Here is a 20,232-nt window from a genome sequence, read left to right as displayed (position 1 = left end):
TGAAATATTTGATCGATGTTGACCTTAGACATGTCCTAAGTTCACTTTCATGTGTATGCACGCTTCCACTTTCACTTTATTGCTATTATTTTCATCTTTTAACCCTTCAAAATAGCCAAATACTTTCACAATAGGATAAAAAAACCTTCTAAGAAAAATATTTTATTAAAGACAAAACTCCTTATTTTTAACATGTCACTTTTTAATAAGGACCCCACTTTATAAATTGAATAATTGATTTTTTTTTTTAAATTCTAGACAATATAAGTTTAAGTGAATTTATTTTGTAAAACAATAATTTTACTAACACTTTTAAATATTATTTTACTTATAGCTAAAAAAATAGTTGATAACTTAACTAAAGTTTCTTCTTTTCTTCTGGACTTGTTAAACATTATTGTTATAATTGTTTGGTGAAATTTATGATTGAATTGATTGATGAATGTAAAATAATATTAGCGTGCATATATAAATTTATAAAGAATTTCTTTTTGTTAATTTCTTGCTGTATTTTCATACAATATAATTTTTGTTGGATGAACAATTTTTCTTGAATAATTAGGAATTGTAAAAATATAAAACAACTTTTTTCTTTACATTATTTCATCTCATTTAATAAAAATGTATAAATGAGAAATGAAACCAGAAAAGTTTTATTGTAATTTGAAAAAAGCGATAAATTATTCAAGGCCAATTTAAACATGAAATTTAGAAGTCACTGTTTTCCATTTTAAAAATGTTGGAAATAGGTTACTTTTAACTTTTCATAAATTCATATGGTTATTATAATTTAAAAAAAAAAAATCATCTTAAAAAAAAGTCAAACAAACCTAGAGTTTTTTCAAAATTTGAAATGGTCCAATTAAAAGGTTACACCAAACAATCATTTATTTATTGCTAAAAAAATCTACATCAAGCTTTTAATTTCTTTTGATTAAATTACACATGTCATTGATTAATTTACAAGAAAAAAAATGCATTCAAATTCATATACCACACCTTCATGTTGGGTTTAAGGAAAACTTAATGAAATGGTGAAAAAATTAAAGGATTTTATAAATATTTAAAAAGATAATTAAAAATGAAATTATATAAAGATTTATAGTAAAACATTAAAAATTGCATATATAAATTAAATATACACTGTAAACAAAAATTAAAGGCAGTTTTTATTACAGTAGACAAGAATTTGACTCAGGTTAAAGATGATGTACAGGTGTAGAAAATGCGACGTGGAAGCACAATCATTGAAGTTCTCTCCCACACGTAACACGTGTCGATAAATGGAGTGAACACGGTAACACACCACGCGCGTGACCTTCCAGAAACTTCGATGGAACTCGTGGCTGGAAATGGCAGAAGAATCTAGCGGCCAGCAGGAGGCCACGTGGCTACGGAACCACGTGGGCATCCGACGTGGCACCCTCATTCCCCTGAAAATGATTCGTTCATTTTATACGTTGAGCCATTGAAGAAAAAACGAAAACACAAACAAACCCGCTGTCTCTCTTTCTCTCTCCAAAGAGAAGAAAGCGCCAGAAAACAAAAGGGAAAAAGAAAGAGTGAGTGTTTGTGTTGTTGACTCTTTTGGAAGTGGGTTTTTGAGATTGTGGGAATGGGCGTGAATAATGGCGAGGAAAGTAAGGTAGGGGCATTGGAGAGGGTGCTTTACATGTGGGGTTACCTTCCCGGAGCTCTGCCGCAGAGGACGCCGCTCTTGACTCCCGTCGCTGTTAGGTTTCCGCCATGTAGTCACTCTTGGAATGACGTTTGCGGCGGTGGTTGTGGATTCGCTATTGCTATCTCTGGTGCTTTATCTTTTCATTCCTTTAATTACCTATCGTTTCTTCTATTGGTTTGGATTTGAAAATTAAGCAGGTTTGAGGAAATAGTTGAACTTGGAGGATTTGAGCAGAAACTCAATTCAGTTTAGCGGCTTGAGCTCCCTTCTCTGATTTTATTCTCATTGGAGTTTTTGTTTTCCTCTCTCGACCAGGGTCTGAGTGAACAGTATTTTTGTACTTTTGTTTATGGTTTTATTAAATAAAGAATTGCGCTTTTGAACTTTGATGGGGTCTTATTTTGTAAGGTTGGTCAAATATGGTCAAACACTCAAATCTGAGGAGATGAATTTATGGGGTTGTTTGGAAATTTGTGAGGCTTTCATTACTGTTTTACTAGAGACAATTTATTTTTACTACCAATGTCTTGCCGCTCACCCCATGGAATGTGTTGTTGTTCTTCATCGTGTTGTAAATATTTAATTGATAGCATTTGGGTTATGGCCTGTCTCTCTTTCGGTTTCTTTTACCATTTTATTTGTACGAAGGATTTATCATTACTCACGTGTTCTTCCTTAATCAGAATCAGGGAAGCTCATCACGTGGGGCTCGACAGATGATTTAGGCCAAAGCTATGTGACTTCTGGCAAGCACGGGGTAATGCATAACTGTTTATCGGATAGTTTGACCCCGATGCTCTCTTTTATTATCTCTTTCTTCTTTGTCAACGAACTAACATTTCTGATTTATTTGTAAAGGAAACTCCAGAGCCTTTCCCTCTTCCAACCGAAGCATCTATTGTGAAAGCTGCAGCAGGATGGGCTCATTGTGTTGCTGTAACAGGTGAGGTGGATTTTCTTACGTTATGGCCTGAGAGGAAAAGAAGAAATGAGACGATGAGAGTGAAATAAGAAGACTAAACTTAATAGAACCTATAGTTTTGGTTTTCTATAAGTCTTTTCATGTATCTATTATTTTAACAAGTAACACATCCAAAATGAATTCAACAATATCATCCAGTCGGAAAGGAGTTTTTTGTCTTGTGCATTAAGCTAAGTTTTCTGCAAATATGTTTTGCCACAGAACATGGAGAAGTTTATACATGGGGATGGAAAGAATGTATTCCCTCAGGGAGGGTATTTGGTGAACCATCGACAGGGGTAGGTCTTGAAAAAGATGTGCCAGGAAGTCATAGTCAATTATCAACAGAGCAAGGTATGTTTGACCTCTTTACAACCACAGCTTATGTACAGCTAGCTGTCCCTCCCAAGGAGTGGTCTACGCAAGCCAAGGTGCTCCAAAGAAGGAGTGGGGGATATATGATAGAATCTTGCAACCCAAAAAGAAAGAAGAAAACAAAAGTTTTATAGCTTACCCCTCTATGATGAACCCTCATTCCCTACCTGGATGTACTGCCTCCAGTTATTTATCCCTCCCTGGGGGGGACCATGATTCCTTGTTATTGGTGACTGATATAGAGTTGTTTTGCAATAGTGAGCCCTCGTTCACAAGGCTCAAGATCTACTGGAGGTACTGCCTCCAATAACAGTGGAGAAGAAAGTACAAAGCGAAGGAGAGTATCTGCAACAAAGCAAACAGCTGAAAGCTCATCATCCAGCGATGATAGTCTGACTGCGTTTCCGTGTCTTGTCACACTAAATCCAGGAATAAAGATAGCTAGTGTTGCTGCCGGTGGACGCCATACACTTGCATTGTCAGGTACAGGACCTTGTAACGGACTAGTTTTAAACCCAAGTCCAAGATTTTATGTGTGTTATTTTCTTCCCATTTTATGTTTGATTGAAATATCTTTGATGTCTAAGACGTATAATTGATTTTGGTTTAATGAGAGTTTCAGATACAGGACTGGTGTGGGCTTGGGGTTATGGAGGTGAAGGGCAGCTTGGTTTGGGTTCAAGAATACGTATGGTATCCTCTCCTCATCTCGTTCCATGTACTGATTCCTCTTATTATGGTAAAGATAGATCTGCTACACTGGTTCGAGGAAGCATGGGTTCAGAGGGACAAAGTTTTAGAGTTCCTGGAAGTTACATAAAGAGAATTGCCTGTGGAGGTCGACATAGTGCAGTCATTACAGGTACATATGTGTCAGTCTATTCAGCAACTCAACTGGACAGCCTGCACTTTAGTTCTTTGAAGAACCTAAAATGAAAATATCTCTATGCTTTGTTTATAATGGTGCAATTTTCGTACATGGTGTCAAAATTTGGTGCTTAGTGGTGTTTATGAGAAAACTAGTTTCTTAACGGATCGAATGGAGTGATTGGGAATTGTCTGATTTGACAAGGAGACATAATATCTTAACATTAGATCCAAAAACTTGAAAAAATACTGATCTACATATAGCGTTGTCTTTCTGGGTACTAGATTAGGAGTTAATTTTTCTAGTACAAAAACTAGTTTCGTAAGCTTGTTTTTGTTTCAAAAAACTTTTGTCATCTTTGGTAAATTTGTTTGTACTAATATTGGAATATCTATCTTGAGTTGACAGATGCTGGAGCCTTGCTTACTTTTGGTTGGGGACTCTATGGACAGGTAAAATTTAAAGTGAACTGGGATATTATTTTTAACTTCTGCAAGTTCATATCTATTCGGCAATGTAACTGGACGAATTTGTAATTATGCACTGTCACCAGCATATTGCCAATTTATTTTCATGGCTTCATAATTGAGGTTATTGATGTAATGGGTATGTTACAGCAGATCAAAATTGCAGAGTTTTTCCATAAATTTTATCAGCGTTTATAGTAAATGAAATCTTCTGATGTGTGCAAGGCTGTAGTTTGCTAGCAATGGTTCCTGAATCCTAATATTAGAAAATCCCTTTCTGATGCAGTATTCTTGTCAGCGACCGAGCTTAAATTCTCTCTCTCTTCCAGTTCTGCTTTTGCCTTTAATTTTTTTTCATGAGAAATCCATTTTGCTTCATCATCGGCCATTTTATCATTCAGATCTTTTCAGATAATAGTAACCCCTTGATACTGAGGAGCACCCCATGCTCTGAATTACCTCACTTTGCATGATATATCACCAACATCCTGTTGTTTATTTTGCTATGTAATACTTCCTAGGTACGGGGAAAAATTTGAAGTGCAACGTGTACTTAATTAAATTTGTGATTTGACTTGCCTTATATTGTGGGAGTATTATCATACACTTGAATCCAACTGAATTATGTGATACTCGGTTGAAATATATTCATCTGCGGAACTGTTTGGATACCATCACCCCTTAACCATTCTTAAGGATGAATCTGTAGGTAAAGTAGAATATGGTGGACAAAAGCAAGTAGATGTTGAAGATGTGGTTCACTCTAACAAGGGATTATTTATTCTATTCCTTACAATATTTTATCTTTCTTGTCACCTCTTGGTCAATGCATGCTTAAGCTCATTATACTCTATTTATGTCATCTTGTTTTGGTCAAGTGTGGGCAAGGAAGTACCGATGATGAACTAAGCCCAACTTGTGTATCTTCCTTATTGGGTATCCACATAGAGGGGGTTGCTGCAGGACTGTGGCATACAGTCTGTACATCTGCTGATGGTGATGTGTATGCATTTGGTGGTAATCAGTTTGGACAGCTAGGAACTGGTGCCGATCAAGCTGAGGTATGCTATAATTAGTGTCATCCCATATTCCCCACCCAGTTTGTTGCTAAAACAAATCATAATTACATATCAGTGTGCTGTGGTTATACATTCGTCATAAATATTGATGTCACTGAATGACCTGCTAAGCACGTGGTATTATTTGATTGTTTTATTAGTTGAGGCAACCTGTGATTCAGTTTTTCAAGTATTTACTTCAATTTTTAAGCAGACTCTACCAAGACTAGTGGATTCTCCGAGTTTGGAAAATATTCATGCAAAGAATATATCGTGTGGTGCTCGTCACACTGCTTTGGTAACAGGTATACCATCCTATACCTGCTTATATCATTTTAATAGCTGTCTAATCAGAGTCAGGCTTCCATTAAAGTCATTTAACACATATCTAAACACTATAAATCTGAATATCTGTTTGATATCTCTGAAGTAAATGAGCTGTGAGCACTTAACATTTCCCCAAATGTTAATCATTCGTTCAACTTCCAAAAGTTTGGTTGGATTCATCTTTTACCAACACAACTGCTAAGAAAACTGTGGAAAAAATAGGCTGTAACATATTTGTTTTGTTAAAAATGTGGGATGTCGGTTCCACTGTGAAGGAATGTAAGGTAAAAGGGTTCTTTAATTATGTGATGTCCATAAAGACAACGGTGCTGGTCAAACTGAGCAATCTCGGACAGGGTTTGTTATGAATGGGTTATATAATCTCTGTTTTAGCCAAATCCCACACGAGTTAAGTAAGATTGCTAGCATAGCTCAAATTCTTAAGTACGTTACTGTTTTTAATTTTACTTTTGCAGTAGTCATCAGGATCTTATGCACAAGTAATGTTTAATTTTTATCTTTTTTTGCACTTCAAAGAACATACACATGTAAACTGGCATGTCTATTCTTACACATTTAATTAGTTTCCTTTCGTTTATGTTCTTCAAGAGGGTGGAAGAGTTTTCTGCTGGGGATGGAACAAATATGGACAGGTGCTTATATCACACAACCTTTTTCATATGTACATCTTTTCATTTCATGTTTTAAACAAGGAACCTTTTTTTACCACTTCTACTGTAAGTGTAGAGTTGTACTGGTATTAGTAACATTCATGTTGTGGAATCATTCTGTTCTAAGTTGTGATTTGTGGGTGTGACAGCTGGGCCTTGGGGACGTCATTGACCGTAACGTTCCTTCTGAAGTCACCATTGAAGGTTGTGTTCCTAAAAATGTTGCTTGTGGTTGGTGGCATACTCTTCTTCTGGCCGAGTCCCCCACCTGATGTAATGCTTTATCGGAGTCTCTTCATCAAATTTTGTTAGTTAGCTTCGCGCTTCTTCTGAAAGGCAATGGTTAATGTACATAAAGTAGTGGTATACTACCCATACATGTGTATTGTTTCATGGTGTGCGATTTGTGAATAACTATGACTAGCTCTAGTATTTAACACCATTGAAAAGCGATAATCTGGCTTGGAAAGAATTATTGAGTCTTTCCACCACCTATGTAACATTCTTAACCATTGTGTATATTATATTTTATTGTATAGACTCTATTCAGTATAGTTATATGAACTGGAAAGTTAGTCTGCTGGCATGTAGTTGTTGGATAGGTGTAAATGCAACCTTTTAATCAATACAATATAAACCACAATTCACCCAACTCAGCTTCCTTATTTTTTTTATGGATTACTTGCTAGGCACCATTTACTACCATTGCACATTTACCCGGATCAGCTTTTTAGATCATTCAACTATAGATAAATTGATTGCAAAAAGTCCCTTATCTGTAGAATCTTGGAATCAAATTAGAATATTCCTTTTCGACTGATTAACATTAATTTGTTTTGTTCCATTTTTGACATGAATTTAAATTTAATTTAATTTTATAAAATTAGTTTATAAAATAATGTTTGTATTTATAGTATACCATAAATTCATTTTTATCTATTAATACAAGACTTTTAGCATTCAACTTCTTTGGAGAGATTGACAAGGACCACAGAATGAGTGAAAGAGTATCGAGAAAACAAAAGACAGCAATTAGGAATTGTTCCATGAAAGCGAAGCTGGGCCTAATAGTCAAATTAGTTCTCGTAGAAGATGCTCTGAGATCCATATTTCTGGTACTTCTCCAACTTCACCATTCACTGGGCTTTCACTGTCATATTCATCCTTTGAGAATGATATATGGTATGCTCTGGTGTGACTTATGAAACAAAATTGGTCACTAATCACTAATCAACAACGAAACAACAATAACAATATTTAAAAAAGTGGAACTATCATTCTGTAGAGACCATAAAAAATCCTGTAGCCAAATAAATTGCCCTGAATACTGAGTATGAAGCTCCACCTTCCATTTTAGGTTGATAGAGCTTGGCAGTTATGGCATATTCCCCATCATGAATTCAACCTAGTATTTATGCTAATCTTATGGTTGACAATCACACTGGATCTTCATCATGTTCACATTAGTTTTAGTAATTGCTTCTTAATCAAAATCAAGTGGGTGAGGTAGCTACCATCAAACTCACTTTTGTTAAACAGAGTCTTTCAAAGAGTCAAAACCTTTCCTTTAATGCACCCAAAAACTTGTTAATAAATGTTCTTAAAAGCATTTATGAACATTATGATCGTTTTTATGTAAATTGTGTGCCGTTTGGAAACAATAATATTAGGCAGAATCACTATCAGTAGGCAAAATCTCACTTTGAATATTTTAATATTTTATACAATTCTATATATACAAAACATCTGGTTAAGTTTCTGTAAACAAATGATTATTCTGCTCTTAAGAATGTAATTCAAAGAACATACATTTGATCTATATAAAAACATTTATTAAAAAGTTTATATAAGAAACACATAATGACTAATATTAGTGATATATACTTCTACCATAATATTTATTGGAAATATTTAATTTATTCATTCTTTAGTCATTTTTATTTATTTATAACTTTGGAGCTCCATAACTTCAAGCACAGGGAACTGAATTCATTGACCAAGTTACTTAATTAGAATAACATCAATGTTAAGCCTTTTTATTAATTCTCCATGCCAGCTTATCTGCCACAAATCTCGATATACTTTATTTTAACACTTTTCATATTTTTAATAATTATAAAGTATAATTTACTCTTCGTTTTTATTTAAATTTTCTGTTTCGTAATGTCAGACTTAATTATTTTAAAAAGTTATTTTAAATTTGCAAATTGAATATTAATAATCAATACACTAAAATTGCATGACCAGATCTAAGACTCGTTATAATGTCAAAGGAAATTCAAAATTCAACACGTTTGGTTAGGCCATTTGCGTGTAAAATAATTATTCTTTAGAGAAAAATTAAAGTAACAAATAAATTATGTGTTTCAAATTCTCACTCTGTCCTCATGTTAAATAGTTTTATATAATAATTTAATAAAATCTAAAGAATAGAAGTGGACTATGTAATGGCTTTTTTGTGAGGAAATATAACATTTTTTCTTTATTTAAGTATTCAATAATAAATAAAGAAAAAATTTCCAATCACCATGAAAAGTTTACAAACTTTTAATTTAGAATATTTTTTTTCTTGACTGAAGTAGACCACAAGAACTACCCTATCAAGGGGGGAAAGTTTAATATAAAATCAATAAAAAATATCTTCTTACATAATAAATTGAATCTTTTGAAAAGAAAATTAAAATTGTTTTTATTAAACAAAAATATTTCAGAGAGTTGATATCAAGCAAGAACGTTTGAAGACTCGCTCTCAGTCTTATTGATGCAAATGTATTGAATTAGTCTTGTGTATCGATGTAAATTTATAATACTAAAATAATAATAAAAAAGACAAAATAATTGTTTTTAAATAATATTATGTATTAATTTGGTAATTTAAAACGTTTTAAAAAGAAAAAAAAAAGTGATTCTGAATATACCAAAGCGTGTATATATTTTTTCAGAAAAGAAAAAAGAGATGCAGAGTATCTATCAGGAATATGCCAGTTTGGCCACACTAATACTGATTGCGAAATGTGAATTTATTTTGTTGCCCTTGGTTGAGTGATTATTTAACTATAATTAATTAAGCAATAATATAATGACAGTTACCAACGACCATTACTCTAGTATGAAAAATATAATAATACTGATTAGATAATGAGAGTATATAAGATGGTGAATTATGACGTCATAAAATTAATCTAACATGTGATAAATAGGATTTGAGATGAAAAAAAAGGCATTGAAAAGAGAAAGGAAATTTCATGCGATGGTACAAGAATAATTATAGAAAGAACAAAATGTGGAAGAAGGAAGAAACTTTGGTAGCATGTAAAGTACATAGAGAGAAGAATAAGGAAATAGCAGCTTACGATTATAACAACAGAGGATGATTAAAGTTAGCATAAACAAACAGAAGAATGGCCAAATTCCGAAACAGCGTATCAAGCCACCGACACTGAAGAAAAGGAAATTCACGCCCATAGGATAATATTTTTTTATTAATTATAATTTGTTAAAAATCACGTGGAAATCTTATCCTATATATATATTTTTTAATTTTTAATAGTTTTGACTGATAAAAATAAATATAATTATTTTTTATCTTATAATAAAAAATATACAATATATGTTGGTTGATTATTTTAGGATCGGTTTACGTTGTATAATAAATAAAATAAAATAAAAAAGTAATAATTAAGAAAGAGTAGTTATAATTTACAGTTGGCGCGTGAGGGTGTTATATAAAGAGGAAGATGGAGGAGAAGAATTTGGGGGTTGTTCTTATTGGATTCGTTCGTTGCAGTTGTGGATTCCGACTCGCCGCGTTGACTCGGTCCGGGTTGGAGTAGACTCAGCTCGATTTTAATTTTCGCCGTCGCCGATCTAAAGGTATTTCTCATTGAACCAATGCCATTGCCGTTTCCTCTGTTCTAATCAACCAGTGCATGTTGTTTCCGAATTCTGATTGTTTAATCGCAACGTTCGTGCTCCTCTTTTTTTTTGTTTCGAATTTTGCTCTGCTTTTGATTTCCGTTAGATATTTCAGTGTGCTACTCAGATCTGGTGCTGCTGTGTGCTGCGAAAGTCCCTGCTCTCTCTCTCTCTCTCTCTCTCTGTAGTTATTTTTTCTTTTGCTCTGTGTTGAATTGATGTGTCTGTTCGGCAAATTTACTTGAATTTTCATGGATTTGTGAAATTTCTGGCTGAAGCTGATACGGAGGAATTGAATTATATGTAATAAGAAATTTACACTAGTTTGGAAGAGACAGGGTTTTTCCTCTGCAAAGACCTTGGATAAACTACTCTTAGCAACTATACGTCATGTCATGCTACTTGTTCTGTCCAATTCATGTAACCTCATTGCATCCCTTGTTTCATTTGTGACATCAGTTTTAAGTTCTGTCTTTTGTTTCCTTTATGTTTGGTTTTAAATGTTATTTACAGAGTAGCCCATGTGGATTGAAGCTAGCCAACCTACTATCCCTGTCTGGAGTGTTTTCGGTTCTCGTGTGCTGAACTAATGCAGTATTTTTACCTCAATGATTCTCTTGTGGATTTTTCTTTCTTAATAAAAATCAAGTATGAAAATTTCTCCCACTGAAAGAAGGAAACAGCCGCCAATTGTGTTTTTTATGTATGGCTAAAACATTGAGTGTTTTTTACTTTCAAGTTCTAGCCTATGCTTCGCATAGTGACACATAAATGGATCCATGTCACACTCAACAGATTAATTTTCAGCACAGGCTTACTTATTTTCCAGTTGTTCATTTAGGTGCTCTTTGCTAGCTCTTCTTTCGTTCCTGGCATTGATACTTACAGAACACAGTTGAATATATCTGCTCATATTTAGATCACATTTTCTGTTTGCTTATTTTGATCTGTTTTTAATTTATAAATTTCCAGGGAAGTAAAGGGCACACCAAAATGAAGGCATTGATTCTGGTTGGGGGATTTGGAACAAGGTTGAGGCCACTAACGCTCAGTTTCCCTAAGCCTCTTGTTGATTTCGCTAACAAACCTATGATTCTACATCAGGTACAGTTGCTTTAAGCCTCTTTTTAGAAGGTTTTCATCTTTTGTTAATAAAATTGAATCAGGGTTCTACTTTTTTGTAGAACCCTTTTTCATGCAACATTTGATGCCTCCCTTCTATATAACAGAGATCTATACATTTATGAGAAAAAAAAAATCTGATTTATCCTAGATACATAATAAAAAGAGCCAAGTTTTTATGTGTGCATACATACAGCATTAGTATGTATTACACGTGTTCTTTATGTCTATTTCCTTATATGATAACAACATTTAGTATACTTCTGATTTCTTTTTTTCAATTTTTCTTGTTTTTCAGATAGAGGCCCTTAAGGCCATTGGAGTTACTGAGGTGGTGCTAGCCATCAATTACCAACCAGAGGTAACAATGTCTTTCCTTTCAACATTGTTTTTAAGTCAATGCTTAAAAGAGATGTATGTGGCTAAAGTTTATTCATTTTTTACTTTGGTGTAATACTTCCTACTGCAGGTTATGTTGAATTTTTTGAAGGATTTTGAAACAAAGCTTGGCATCAAGATCACGTGTTCTCAAGAAACTGAGCCACTAGGAACAGCAGGTCCCCTGGCTCTTGCTAGGGATAAGCTGATAGATGACTCTGGAGAGCCCTTTTTTGTTCTCAACAGTGATGTTATAAGTGAGTATCCACTTAAAGAGATGATTGAATTCCATAAAGGCCACGGAGGAGAAGCTTCCATAATGGTAACAAAGGTAAGAGATTTGACAAAAAGTAAATCTCATTTTTTACATGCGAGATTGTACAATTGAAATTGGAGAATCCAACATAATTTTTTCATCTACTTGTGTAGGTGGACGAGCCATCAAAATATGGTGTGGTTGTGATGGAAGAGAAGACAGGGCAGGTTGATAAATTTGTTGAGAAACCAAAATTGTTTGTTGGCAACAAAATCAATGCTGGAATTTATCTGTTGAACCCCTCTGTTTTGGATCGAATTGAACTGAGGCCCACTTCTATCGAGAAAGAGGTGTTCCCAAAGATTGCTGCAGAGAAAAAGCTGTTTGCAATGGTACTGCCAGGATTCTGGATGGACATTGGACAGCCGAGGGACTATATTTCTGGCCTGAGGCTTTACCTGGACTCATTGAGGAAGAAGTCATCTTCTAAGTTGGCCAGTGGGTCTCAAATTGTGGGGAATGTCATTGTGGATGAGACAGCCAAAATTGGTGAGGGGTGTCTCATTGGACCTGATGTTGCTATTGGTCCTGGCTGCATCATTGAACAAGGTGTTAGACTCAAAAGCTGCACAGTAATGAGAGGAGTGAGGGTTAAGAAGCATGCCTGTATATCCAGCAGTATTATTGGGTGGCATTCGACTGTTGGTCAATGGGCTCGAGTGGATAATATGACCATCCTCGGAGAAGATGTCCATGTATGCGATGAAATTTACAGCAATGGTGGTGTTGTTTTGCCCCACAAGGAGATCAAGTCAAATATTCTGAAGCCAGAAATTGTCATGTGAGTAAGGCCAATGATGTTCAAATTGGTAGTATGTTGTGAGATGAGGTAGCGAGTTAATCAGTCTGAAATATGTTTGTTCGTTTAATTTGTTTTCCTTTGTACTTCATCCCATCTCTCTCTTTTTTTCTCTACAAATCAGTTTTTGGATTAGAGCGAGTGACGCCATTGCATTGATTAAGAAGGTCAGAATCTTTGTAAAGGGCGTACGTTTGGACTGTGCAAAAGTTGTGTATTTTCAGTGTGTATAGAAATAAATTATTGGTTAGTTGTTTCTCCACTCATTGCAATTCTCACTAACACCAAAACCAAGGACGTATTAGGTTAGTTGATAGGTCATATTATCATAAGCAGGTAGACTTCATATCATTGAGTTTATATAAAAAGAACATTTATATATAATGGGGTCGAACGAGTGAGTGGGGTCTATATCTACTGGCAGAACCATGTGATGGAGGGACCATAATGAACCATAATTTATTAATGAATTCTTACTCATCTTATCCTTTAGCTTGATTGAGGTTGGATAAAGTTATACTACTATTTTAATTTAAAATTTATCTCTTAAATATATATTTCCATATACAAATTCTCTTTTGCACTAACCAAGAAGACGGTCATGCATTACTCAAGCATGTGTACCCTGGTGAGGGACATTTATTCATACAGATCAAATTTGATTCCTTTTATACAGAAATCTACGATCTTGTTTGAGATTTGAAGTCGAGCAAATATTTGAAAAATAAACTTTTTTTTCTACTATTTTTCGCCTGTGATTGTGGTACGTTTGCGCACATGCCTGGCCCCTAAATTTTTGGATAATTGTTTCTGAAGTCATGTCACATAACATGAACAGAAACCTTTGGTTGTACGGCCTTGCCTTTATGTCCGACTATATTACAAAATTCTCAACACTGTGGATAGAAGTGGACATCATTCATTATTGCAGCGATTTTTCCTACTCAGGACAAATGAAAATGCTACACATATAAACTTCCCACAAAAACATTTTAAAAAATAATACGAGGCATTGCTTTATGAAAAAAGAGAAAGTGACAGAAAGAGCAAAAGAGAAAATAATGGGTGAGAGTGTATGACCCTTTGGATGATAGTGAATTTATTTTCTATTCAACAAAAAAAAATGATTTTTTTTTTCTAGTCAATAATGGCTTTTAATTAATGGGTAGCTTAAAGACATTAACAAATCCAGATTCGCAATTACATGATTAATCAGGACAAACCAAACAACTTTCTTGACTCAGCCCTTAATCATGTATCATTAGATTACTTTTGGACTCAATACGTTTATTATACTTTGTACACCCTCTAGTATAATACTCTGCAAATATTTAGACGAATTTATTTTCTAAAACAATGTTTCAATTAAAGTGCTTATATCTAATGTAAATGTAAAATGGCAAAACAAATGCTTAGGGCAAAAATCTCTTCCCCTATAAAAGCAAACTTGTTTACGGCTAAGCCTAGCTTTTAAATTCTCTTTAAATGGAAAAATTAAGACATAAGATAACTCTTGATAGAATAACTTAAAAAAAGTAATTTTAAAAGTGTTGACCTCCAAATAATTTCCTTTTATTTTTAAATTAAAAACTTCAATTGAACTTTATACAGCTTTTAAATAATAAAAATTCGAGCCAAACATTATATTAAAACTAAATATTTATTTATGTCAGACCCGCTGACATTATAAAAAATGAAGACCAGCTTTGGCGACTTCTACTTGTCTCTTAAAATTGGTGTCATGATTTTCAGGGATGAAAATAAATTAAAGGTAAAAGTACGAGCAAGACGTATTGGAAGTGGACAATCTCTTCTGAATGTCAATCAATCGACTGTGCTGTGGTTAATCTCAGTAACTCAGTAATTACAGGTCAATGGATCACTGGTCCTTCACGAACTACAACAGGAGAATCTTAAAATAAAGCCTACAACAAAGAACCCAAATAACTACCGAGTGATTGTCCACAAATACAAACTATAATTGGTCCCCAGTAATAAAACCAATTACATAATCTTATAGAAAGACCTGTTTATCTCCTGCTATCTTGAGAACCACAAATTTAATCAACAGCCACGCCTTTGTTCTCAAGATGCAGCTGGGTCACCTTTTCAGCAATCAACTTAATTTGGTTCACCCTTTCCAGAACTAACTTCTGGAGTTGCTCTTCTTGATTAGCCAGATTGTCATCCATTTGCACAGTATTACTAGCTTCGTTGGCCTCTGACCTGAACATGACAAATGACATCTCCTGATCATCACTTGGTACATCAAAAAGTTGCTTCCCAGATGTCCCAGAATCTTTCCCTAAGATATCATACTTAACACGGTTGGAAATAATACTAACAAAGTTCTCCGTGTACTTGTCAATAGGATCAAGACCAATGTAGATCAAAACCTCCCAACACTGGAGAAACTGCTGCTTGTTAATTTTCAGACTTTTCCTTACATCCTCCACCGCACTGAGAGGAGGCAAAAGTCGAGGACAATGTGTTTTCTTTGATAGCTTTCCTTGCTTTAGAAGGGAAACAGCTTTGGTAACTATATTCTGAATTGGGTCAAAACGAAGAAGGCGAAGGGTATCAACACAAGTGCGGACATGTTGGAAGTGATCTAGTGGCTCTTCTACGGTGAAATCAAAAACATTTTCAGCTATTGCAACATCATAAAGCACCTCTAGAAGGAATCGACCATAACCCTTGTGCTGGTACCGAGGTAATACCAGTATCTGCCATAAACAGCAATTATCGTCAAAAGGTGGCAAAAGTAAGCATTTGAGAGAACTTTAAGAGCATGTTAAAAGTTATAACTGATTTTGAGTGCATAACAGCATTTACGAAATGTCCAGAATCTTACAAACCTGACTTAATCGCAATCTGGAATCATCAGGATAGTGATAAAATCGATAAACAGCAGAAAAACCAATCAACCCATATTGGATCTCTCCCTGCTGATCAGTTGTCTTCTGACACACAACATACATCTCCCACTGTGAATCAGTAACATCAATAGGACTGCTTCCTACACGGCAAACAAGGTAAAATTATATCAGCTACGTCAATATGCAATCTAAACAGTTTGTAACAAGGGCATATAACGTAGTATAATACGTGAAAATTACCATCAACAAGTAGTAGTGTGAGGGGTATTAAATGACTGTAAAGTTGCCCAGTAGCCATGTTTCCTCCCACCAAACGGACAACCTGGCCCAGAAGTTAAACAAAAACGTCATTCATCTTCACAAAATGCCCCTAAAATATGCATACCAATTGTCACATACTAAGTGCATTAGGCCCCACTGGCTAACCAGAAAATGTAACCACCACAGACAAGTGTGACACATGACTTATTTGATAAACTTTCCCATTAGAACCGTCAAAATTTACAGCTGAAGATTTGGCTAAAATCACCAATTACAATCACAAATAGGTGGGCATGTACAATTCACTTTCCAAGAATCATTTTTGCCTAATCTATTCATGCCAAGAAAGGAGAAAATTTAATTGACCAGGCATGCAAGTTTTCCAGAAGAATAGCGTTATTATAAACCACCATCAGCAATTCAGCATCATGACACACTAACATAGGCCGATTACATATTCCACTCCTTCAATGTAGTGAAACAGAATTTACTTGAGACTTCACAAGACTGCACTAGAAATTTGGAAAACATTTGTTTTAGATAATCAGATAGCCTAACTCTTGACCAAAGAGCAATACATTGAGCCTAAATGTAAATTACAACCTCAACATTTGAAGCAGATGAATCTGTATGCTGATTAGAATCACAAATCTTCTCCGTGAAAGCTTTGTGCTTCAGAACTTCTCCCTCTGAGATGTTTGTTCTGCAAATCAATTAAAAAAATCATCCACAACCCTCCAATTTTATAAATCAATTTCCAAACATTACTAAGGAAAGAAAACTTGCATGACAAGTGTGTTGCTTTTGTGTTGAATGTACGGCATAATAAAGACAAAATACCTAAGAAAATCATTATCCACCATAAATTTTTGAAGGAATTCATCCTTGCTATCAACAAGAGTCTCAGCAAAAATTGTCTACACAAAAAATAAACAAGTGGCAATGTCATGAAAGAGTGAAAGGAGTTAGTGGTCACCCAGGTGATATTGATGCGTACCTGAAGAGCAGATTTTAGATCAGTGATACCTTTGCCTCGCTTAAAAAATTGAGCAAATTAAAAAAAAAAAAACGGTCAGTCATAATGCTTGATGCATAACAAATTAAAATTTTGAACATACATATGATTTTTCCCATTAGTCAAAATTGTAAAAAATTTCAGAACTTACATCAGATGAACTTAGAAATGCAATATCGGCATATGAATAAAAAGATATGCTGCTAACCCAGATGGTAATCTGCAAAACAAATTCAAAACAGCTGAAAAAAATAAGACATCGTATCACATAAAACATTCAAATACAGTTATTTTTCAATAAATAAATTTAATGTTGTTAAAAATGAATCTAACCTTCAAACCTTCGTAGCCATAAATTTTTCCATCATCATTAAAAAAGTTATTCAAATCAACAGGATGAATGACAAAGCTTTCTGGAGCATCAAATTCTTCCTTGCTTGAAACTGTACAATAGTAGCAGACATTAAATAAATATTAAAATTAAAGTATGCAACGCAGCTACATAAACGAACTTGAGCAGAAATTGATTAGCAAGATCAAGCCCTTAGCAAACCAAGCTCAAAAGAGGTCATTGGCAAGAAAAGAGACACCCCACACATAATTAGCAAAATCATAAGGTCAGCAACCCATTTCCAAAGAAACCACCTTTGACCATTACATACTCAAGTTACACTATAACCATCCAAATTAAGAACTACAGAGCAACATGACAAAATTATCGCGTATTTTAAGCATACCTAGGTAGATTGTGATGCAATCTTTGGCCTCAACTCCATCATCTACAAAACCCGACCAAAATATTCATATACGTCGTCGCCCCGTGGAATGAATAATTCAACACAATAAGTACTACAAAATAAGTGAAACTCACCTATTACTGAGAAACCGACACGTCGTCGTTTCTTCACTTCGTTGTCATCAGAACTTCCTCGCTGTTTCTGCCCCATTCGCTCTTGCTTCCCTTCCCAGTTCACTCAATCTCAGAGGTTGTTAGGGTTTTCAGAGCGGGAAATCAAATTTCACCAATAATCGGGGGCTTTTAAATAGGACAAATTCCCGGCACCCCTTATTGGGCCGAACTCCTAACTGGAGGCCCAAATATACACTTGGAGAATAATAGACATCTTTATTTCGACTTGATTTTCGTAATGGTTGGGTTTGCTTTGAAAGGAAAGCACAAAAATAACATATTTACGAGGAAACAAAAATATATTCAAGTTATTCCCAATAGTTTCAAGTTGAATTATACAATTAAAAACCTTTCTTTAGAAAAGATGACTTTGAGATTGGATAATCCAAAAATAAAAAATTATTTTTCGGATTAGACTATCCGAAAACTTTTTTGTGTAAAAAAAATGACAAATTATTCAATTTGAAAGAGAATTTTGACTTTGGTACTATATAATCTGAAAAAACACCTTTTAATTTTTAAAATCAGAAGAGCAAAATGAGGATTTTCATATTTATGGAATGCAGAAGGAAAGTATGGTGGTGCAAAAAAAAAAAATGGCATCAAAATGGGACGAATCTCGGGTGTCCGTTATTGGGCTGAACCAACAGAAACGGACCAAGATTTTACAGTTGGGTGTCAAGATAGCTATATAAGTTTAAAATGTCTTAAAAATATTTCCCAATCCTCGTCCTAAAACCCTAGTAAAACCCTTTCGTGTTTGGCCATGGCGTTCAACTCAATTCTTCGCAAGTCGAGTTCTTTTGTGAGGGCCCTTGCGGTGGCGGGTCAATTGACGAAGAATAACCACCTGGGTCACCGCACCTTAATTTTCTCTGCCATCAACCACCACAAGGATTCGTTTGTTCCAAAGTTTCACTTTTCTTCTGCAGCTGCCCGGAAGAAACCAACCTCCGATGAGAACCTTCTCCGAGTCATCGAATCCGAAATCGAATGCGCCAAGGAAGCTGACGATCACAACGCAGTGAGTCTCTTCATCGTTTTGTAATTCATACATGTTAATAACTATGGTTGTTTTAGCTTTGAGAGTGTTTTGTACTGAAAGTTGATTTGGTTGATAGGAGGAAGAGGTTCCGAGTAATTTTCCTTTTAAAATAATTGATAGTCCCGGACATCAAACTATAACGCTCGAGAGAACGTACCAAGATGAGGAAATTAAGGTAGAAGTTCACATGCCTGATCTGGTTACTGGGGAAGGAAATAACGACGATGATGATAATGAGGGTGAAAGAGCTCCTCAGTCTAGCATTCCACTTTCGGTCAGTGTTTCCAAGAAGGGTGGACCCTATCTAGAGTTTAACTGTGTGGGTTACCCTGATGAGATTATTATTGATAGTTTGTCTGTCAAGAATCCTGATCTTACCGAGGATCAAATTGCCTACGAGGGACCAGACTTTCAGTACGTCCTTCTTCCTGCAACTCTTTGAAAAATTTACTTTTTGTTTGTGGTTGTGGTAAGGTGTTGTATGATTGAACTTGCTGTGTTTTATTGCCTTCTGCAGGGACTTGGATGAGAATTTGCAGAAGTCTTTCCATAGGTATTTGGAAATCAGAGGAATCAAACCCAGCACAACCAATTTCTTGCATGAGTACATGATCAACAAGGACAGTAAAGAGTACTTGGTGTGGCTGAATAAGCTCAAGAACTTCGTTCAAGCGTGAGCCTTCACGTCTTCTTATGTGCTTACCGCAAAAAGTATGGTCGTGGCTGAATTTTTGGGTAATCATTTGCTTATACATTTGAAGGAAACAATACCGAAAGATTTTATCGTAGCGGTTTAGTTGTAGCGCTGCTCCTATTAGCTATTGAAGGGAGATTATGCGTGTAAGTGTTGGCTGAATTGATTTAGGTGCAATAAGTTTGATGGAGAAAATTATTGGTTTATGTTGATTGCATGCCTTCAGTGTTTTTCATCCTTTCTTATTTTCCATTGAGTAAATTGCGGTATTTCTTGTTTTAGAAAGATATGAATTCTCAGCTTGTTAACTGATACATTTCTTTTCAAAAAATTGCAGTTATAAATATTCCTGAAACCCTTTTGCTTTTCTTAACGAGTTAACATGAGGGTTTCTGATTAATCAAGTCCAAATCGATAATTTCTCAATGTAATAAAAATTGTTACTTTTAAGATCATCACTGTTAGCTGTCGATTTGCATAGGAACCGGAC

General features: G+C 34.8%; 4 protein-coding genes across 6 annotated transcripts; 3 read left to right on the top strand and 1 right to left on the bottom strand.

The window, feature by feature from the left end:
• The first annotated feature begins 1,471 nt into the window (after nt 1-1,471).
• Nucleotides 1,472-6,995, top strand: LOC106764962 (ultraviolet-B receptor UVR8). 3 transcript variants are annotated; one of them, XM_022781981.1, is made up of 11 exons: nt 1,472-1,808; nt 2,365-2,438; nt 2,540-2,624; nt 2,865-2,996; nt 3,276-3,500; nt 3,646-3,879; nt 4,294-4,337; nt 5,231-5,413; nt 5,622-5,715; nt 6,347-6,390; nt 6,558-6,995. In XM_022781981.1, exons 1-11 carry the CDS (start codon nt 1,616-1,618, stop codon nt 6,678-6,680), a joined length of 1,431 nt encoding a protein of 476 aa, XP_022637702.1. In that variant the 5' UTR covers nt 1,472-1,615; the 3' UTR covers nt 6,681-6,995. The 3 variants fall into 3 exon arrangements, with proteins under 3 accessions (XP_022637702.1, XP_022637701.1, XP_014504909.1); XM_022781980.1 differs by having other exon boundaries at nt 3,640-3,879; XM_014649423.2 differs by having other exon boundaries at nt 1,473-1,808; nt 3,640-3,879; nt 5,625-5,715.
• A 3,131-nt stretch (nt 6,996-10,126) lies between these two features.
• On the top strand, nt 10,127-13,200 carry LOC106765084 (mannose-1-phosphate guanylyltransferase 1). Its single transcript, XM_014649580.2, has 5 exons — nt 10,127-10,281; nt 11,296-11,427; nt 11,744-11,806; nt 11,915-12,154; nt 12,253-13,200. Exons 2-5 carry the CDS (start codon nt 11,317-11,319, stop codon nt 12,922-12,924), a joined length of 1,086 nt encoding a protein of 361 aa, XP_014505066.1. The 5' UTR covers nt 10,127-10,281; nt 11,296-11,316; the 3' UTR covers nt 12,925-13,200.
• Nucleotides 13,201-14,729: 1,529 nt separating this feature from the next.
• LOC106763072 (histone acetyltransferase type B catalytic subunit) lies at nt 14,730-18,121 on the bottom strand. Its single transcript, XM_014647243.2, has 10 exons — nt 17,965-18,121; nt 17,831-17,872; nt 17,427-17,536; nt 17,245-17,313; nt 17,076-17,114; nt 16,919-16,995; nt 16,682-16,781; nt 16,058-16,139; nt 15,797-15,957; nt 14,730-15,664 (listed from the first exon to the last, which is right to left on the bottom strand). The coding sequence occupies exons 1-10, from the start codon at nt 18,038-18,040 to the stop codon at nt 14,999-15,001; spliced, it is 1,422 nt and encodes a 473-aa protein (XP_014502729.1). The 5' UTR covers nt 18,041-18,121; the 3' UTR covers nt 14,730-14,998.
• Nucleotides 18,122-18,712: 591 nt separating this feature from the next.
• LOC106764120 (uncharacterized protein At2g39795, mitochondrial) lies at nt 18,713-20,056 on the top strand. The gene is made up of 3 exons (XM_014648348.2): nt 18,713-19,027; nt 19,125-19,462; nt 19,566-20,056. The coding sequence occupies exons 1-3, from the start codon at nt 18,770-18,772 to the stop codon at nt 19,723-19,725; spliced, it is 756 nt and encodes a 251-aa protein (XP_014503834.1). The 5' UTR covers nt 18,713-18,769; the 3' UTR covers nt 19,726-20,056.
• Nucleotides 20,057-20,232: the final 176 nt, after the last annotated feature.

Source organism: Vigna radiata, chromosome 6 (genome assembly GCF_000741045.1).
Source record: "Vigna radiata var. radiata cultivar VC1973A chromosome 6, Vradiata_ver6, whole genome shotgun sequence".
NCBI lineage: Eukaryota > Viridiplantae > Streptophyta > Magnoliopsida > Fabales > Fabaceae > Vigna > Vigna radiata.
This window is presented reverse-complemented; position numbering and strand designations above follow the sequence as displayed.

What these genes read in the sequence shown, in the direction of transcription:
- LOC106764962 (XM_022781980.1), top strand. Translation starts at nt 1,616, where the DNA reads ATGGGCGTGAATAATGGCGAGGAAAGTAAGGTAGGGGCATTGGAGAGG. An exon ending in TCAATTATCAACAGAGCAAG is followed by an intron (nt 2,997 to 3,275) that starts GTATGTTTGACC and finishes GTTTTGCAATAG; the next exon opens with TGAGCCCTCGTTCACAAGGC. An exon ending in CCATACACTTGCATTGTCAG is followed by an intron (nt 3,501 to 3,639) that starts GTACAGGACCTT and finishes TGAGAGTTTCAG; the next exon opens with ATACAGGACTGGTGTGGGCT.
- LOC106765084 (XM_014649580.2), top strand. Translation starts at nt 11,317, where the DNA reads ATGAAGGCATTGATTCTGGTTGGGGGATTTGGAACAAGGTTGAGGCCA. An exon ending in AACCTATGATTCTACATCAG is followed by an intron (nt 11,428 to 11,743) that starts GTACAGTTGCTT and finishes CTTGTTTTTCAG; the next exon opens with ATAGAGGCCCTTAAGGCCAT. An exon ending in CCATCAATTACCAACCAGAG is followed by an intron (nt 11,807 to 11,914) that starts GTAACAATGTCT and finishes TTCCTACTGCAG; the next exon opens with GTTATGTTGAATTTTTTGAA.
- LOC106763072 (XM_014647243.2), bottom strand. Translation starts at nt 18,040, where the DNA reads ATGGGGCAGAAACAGCGAGGAAGTTCTGATGACAACGAAGTGAAGAAA. An exon ending in TGTCGGTTTCTCAGTAATAG is followed by an intron (nt 17,873 to 17,964) that starts GTGAGTTTCACT and finishes CGGGTTTTGTAG; the next exon opens with ATGATGGAGTTGAGGCCAAA. An exon ending in ATCTAAAATCTGCTCTTCAG is followed by an intron (nt 16,996 to 17,075) that starts GTACGCATCAAT and finishes TTTTTTGTGTAG; the next exon opens with ACAATTTTTGCTGAGACTCT.
- LOC106764120 (XM_014648348.2), top strand. Translation starts at nt 18,770, where the DNA reads ATGGCGTTCAACTCAATTCTTCGCAAGTCGAGTTCTTTTGTGAGGGCC. An exon ending in AAGCTGACGATCACAACGCA is followed by an intron (nt 19,028 to 19,124) that starts GTGAGTCTCTTC and finishes TTTGGTTGATAG; the next exon opens with GAGGAAGAGGTTCCGAGTAA. An exon ending in TACGAGGGACCAGACTTTCA is followed by an intron (nt 19,463 to 19,565) that starts GTACGTCCTTCT and finishes TGCCTTCTGCAG; the next exon opens with GGACTTGGATGAGAATTTGC.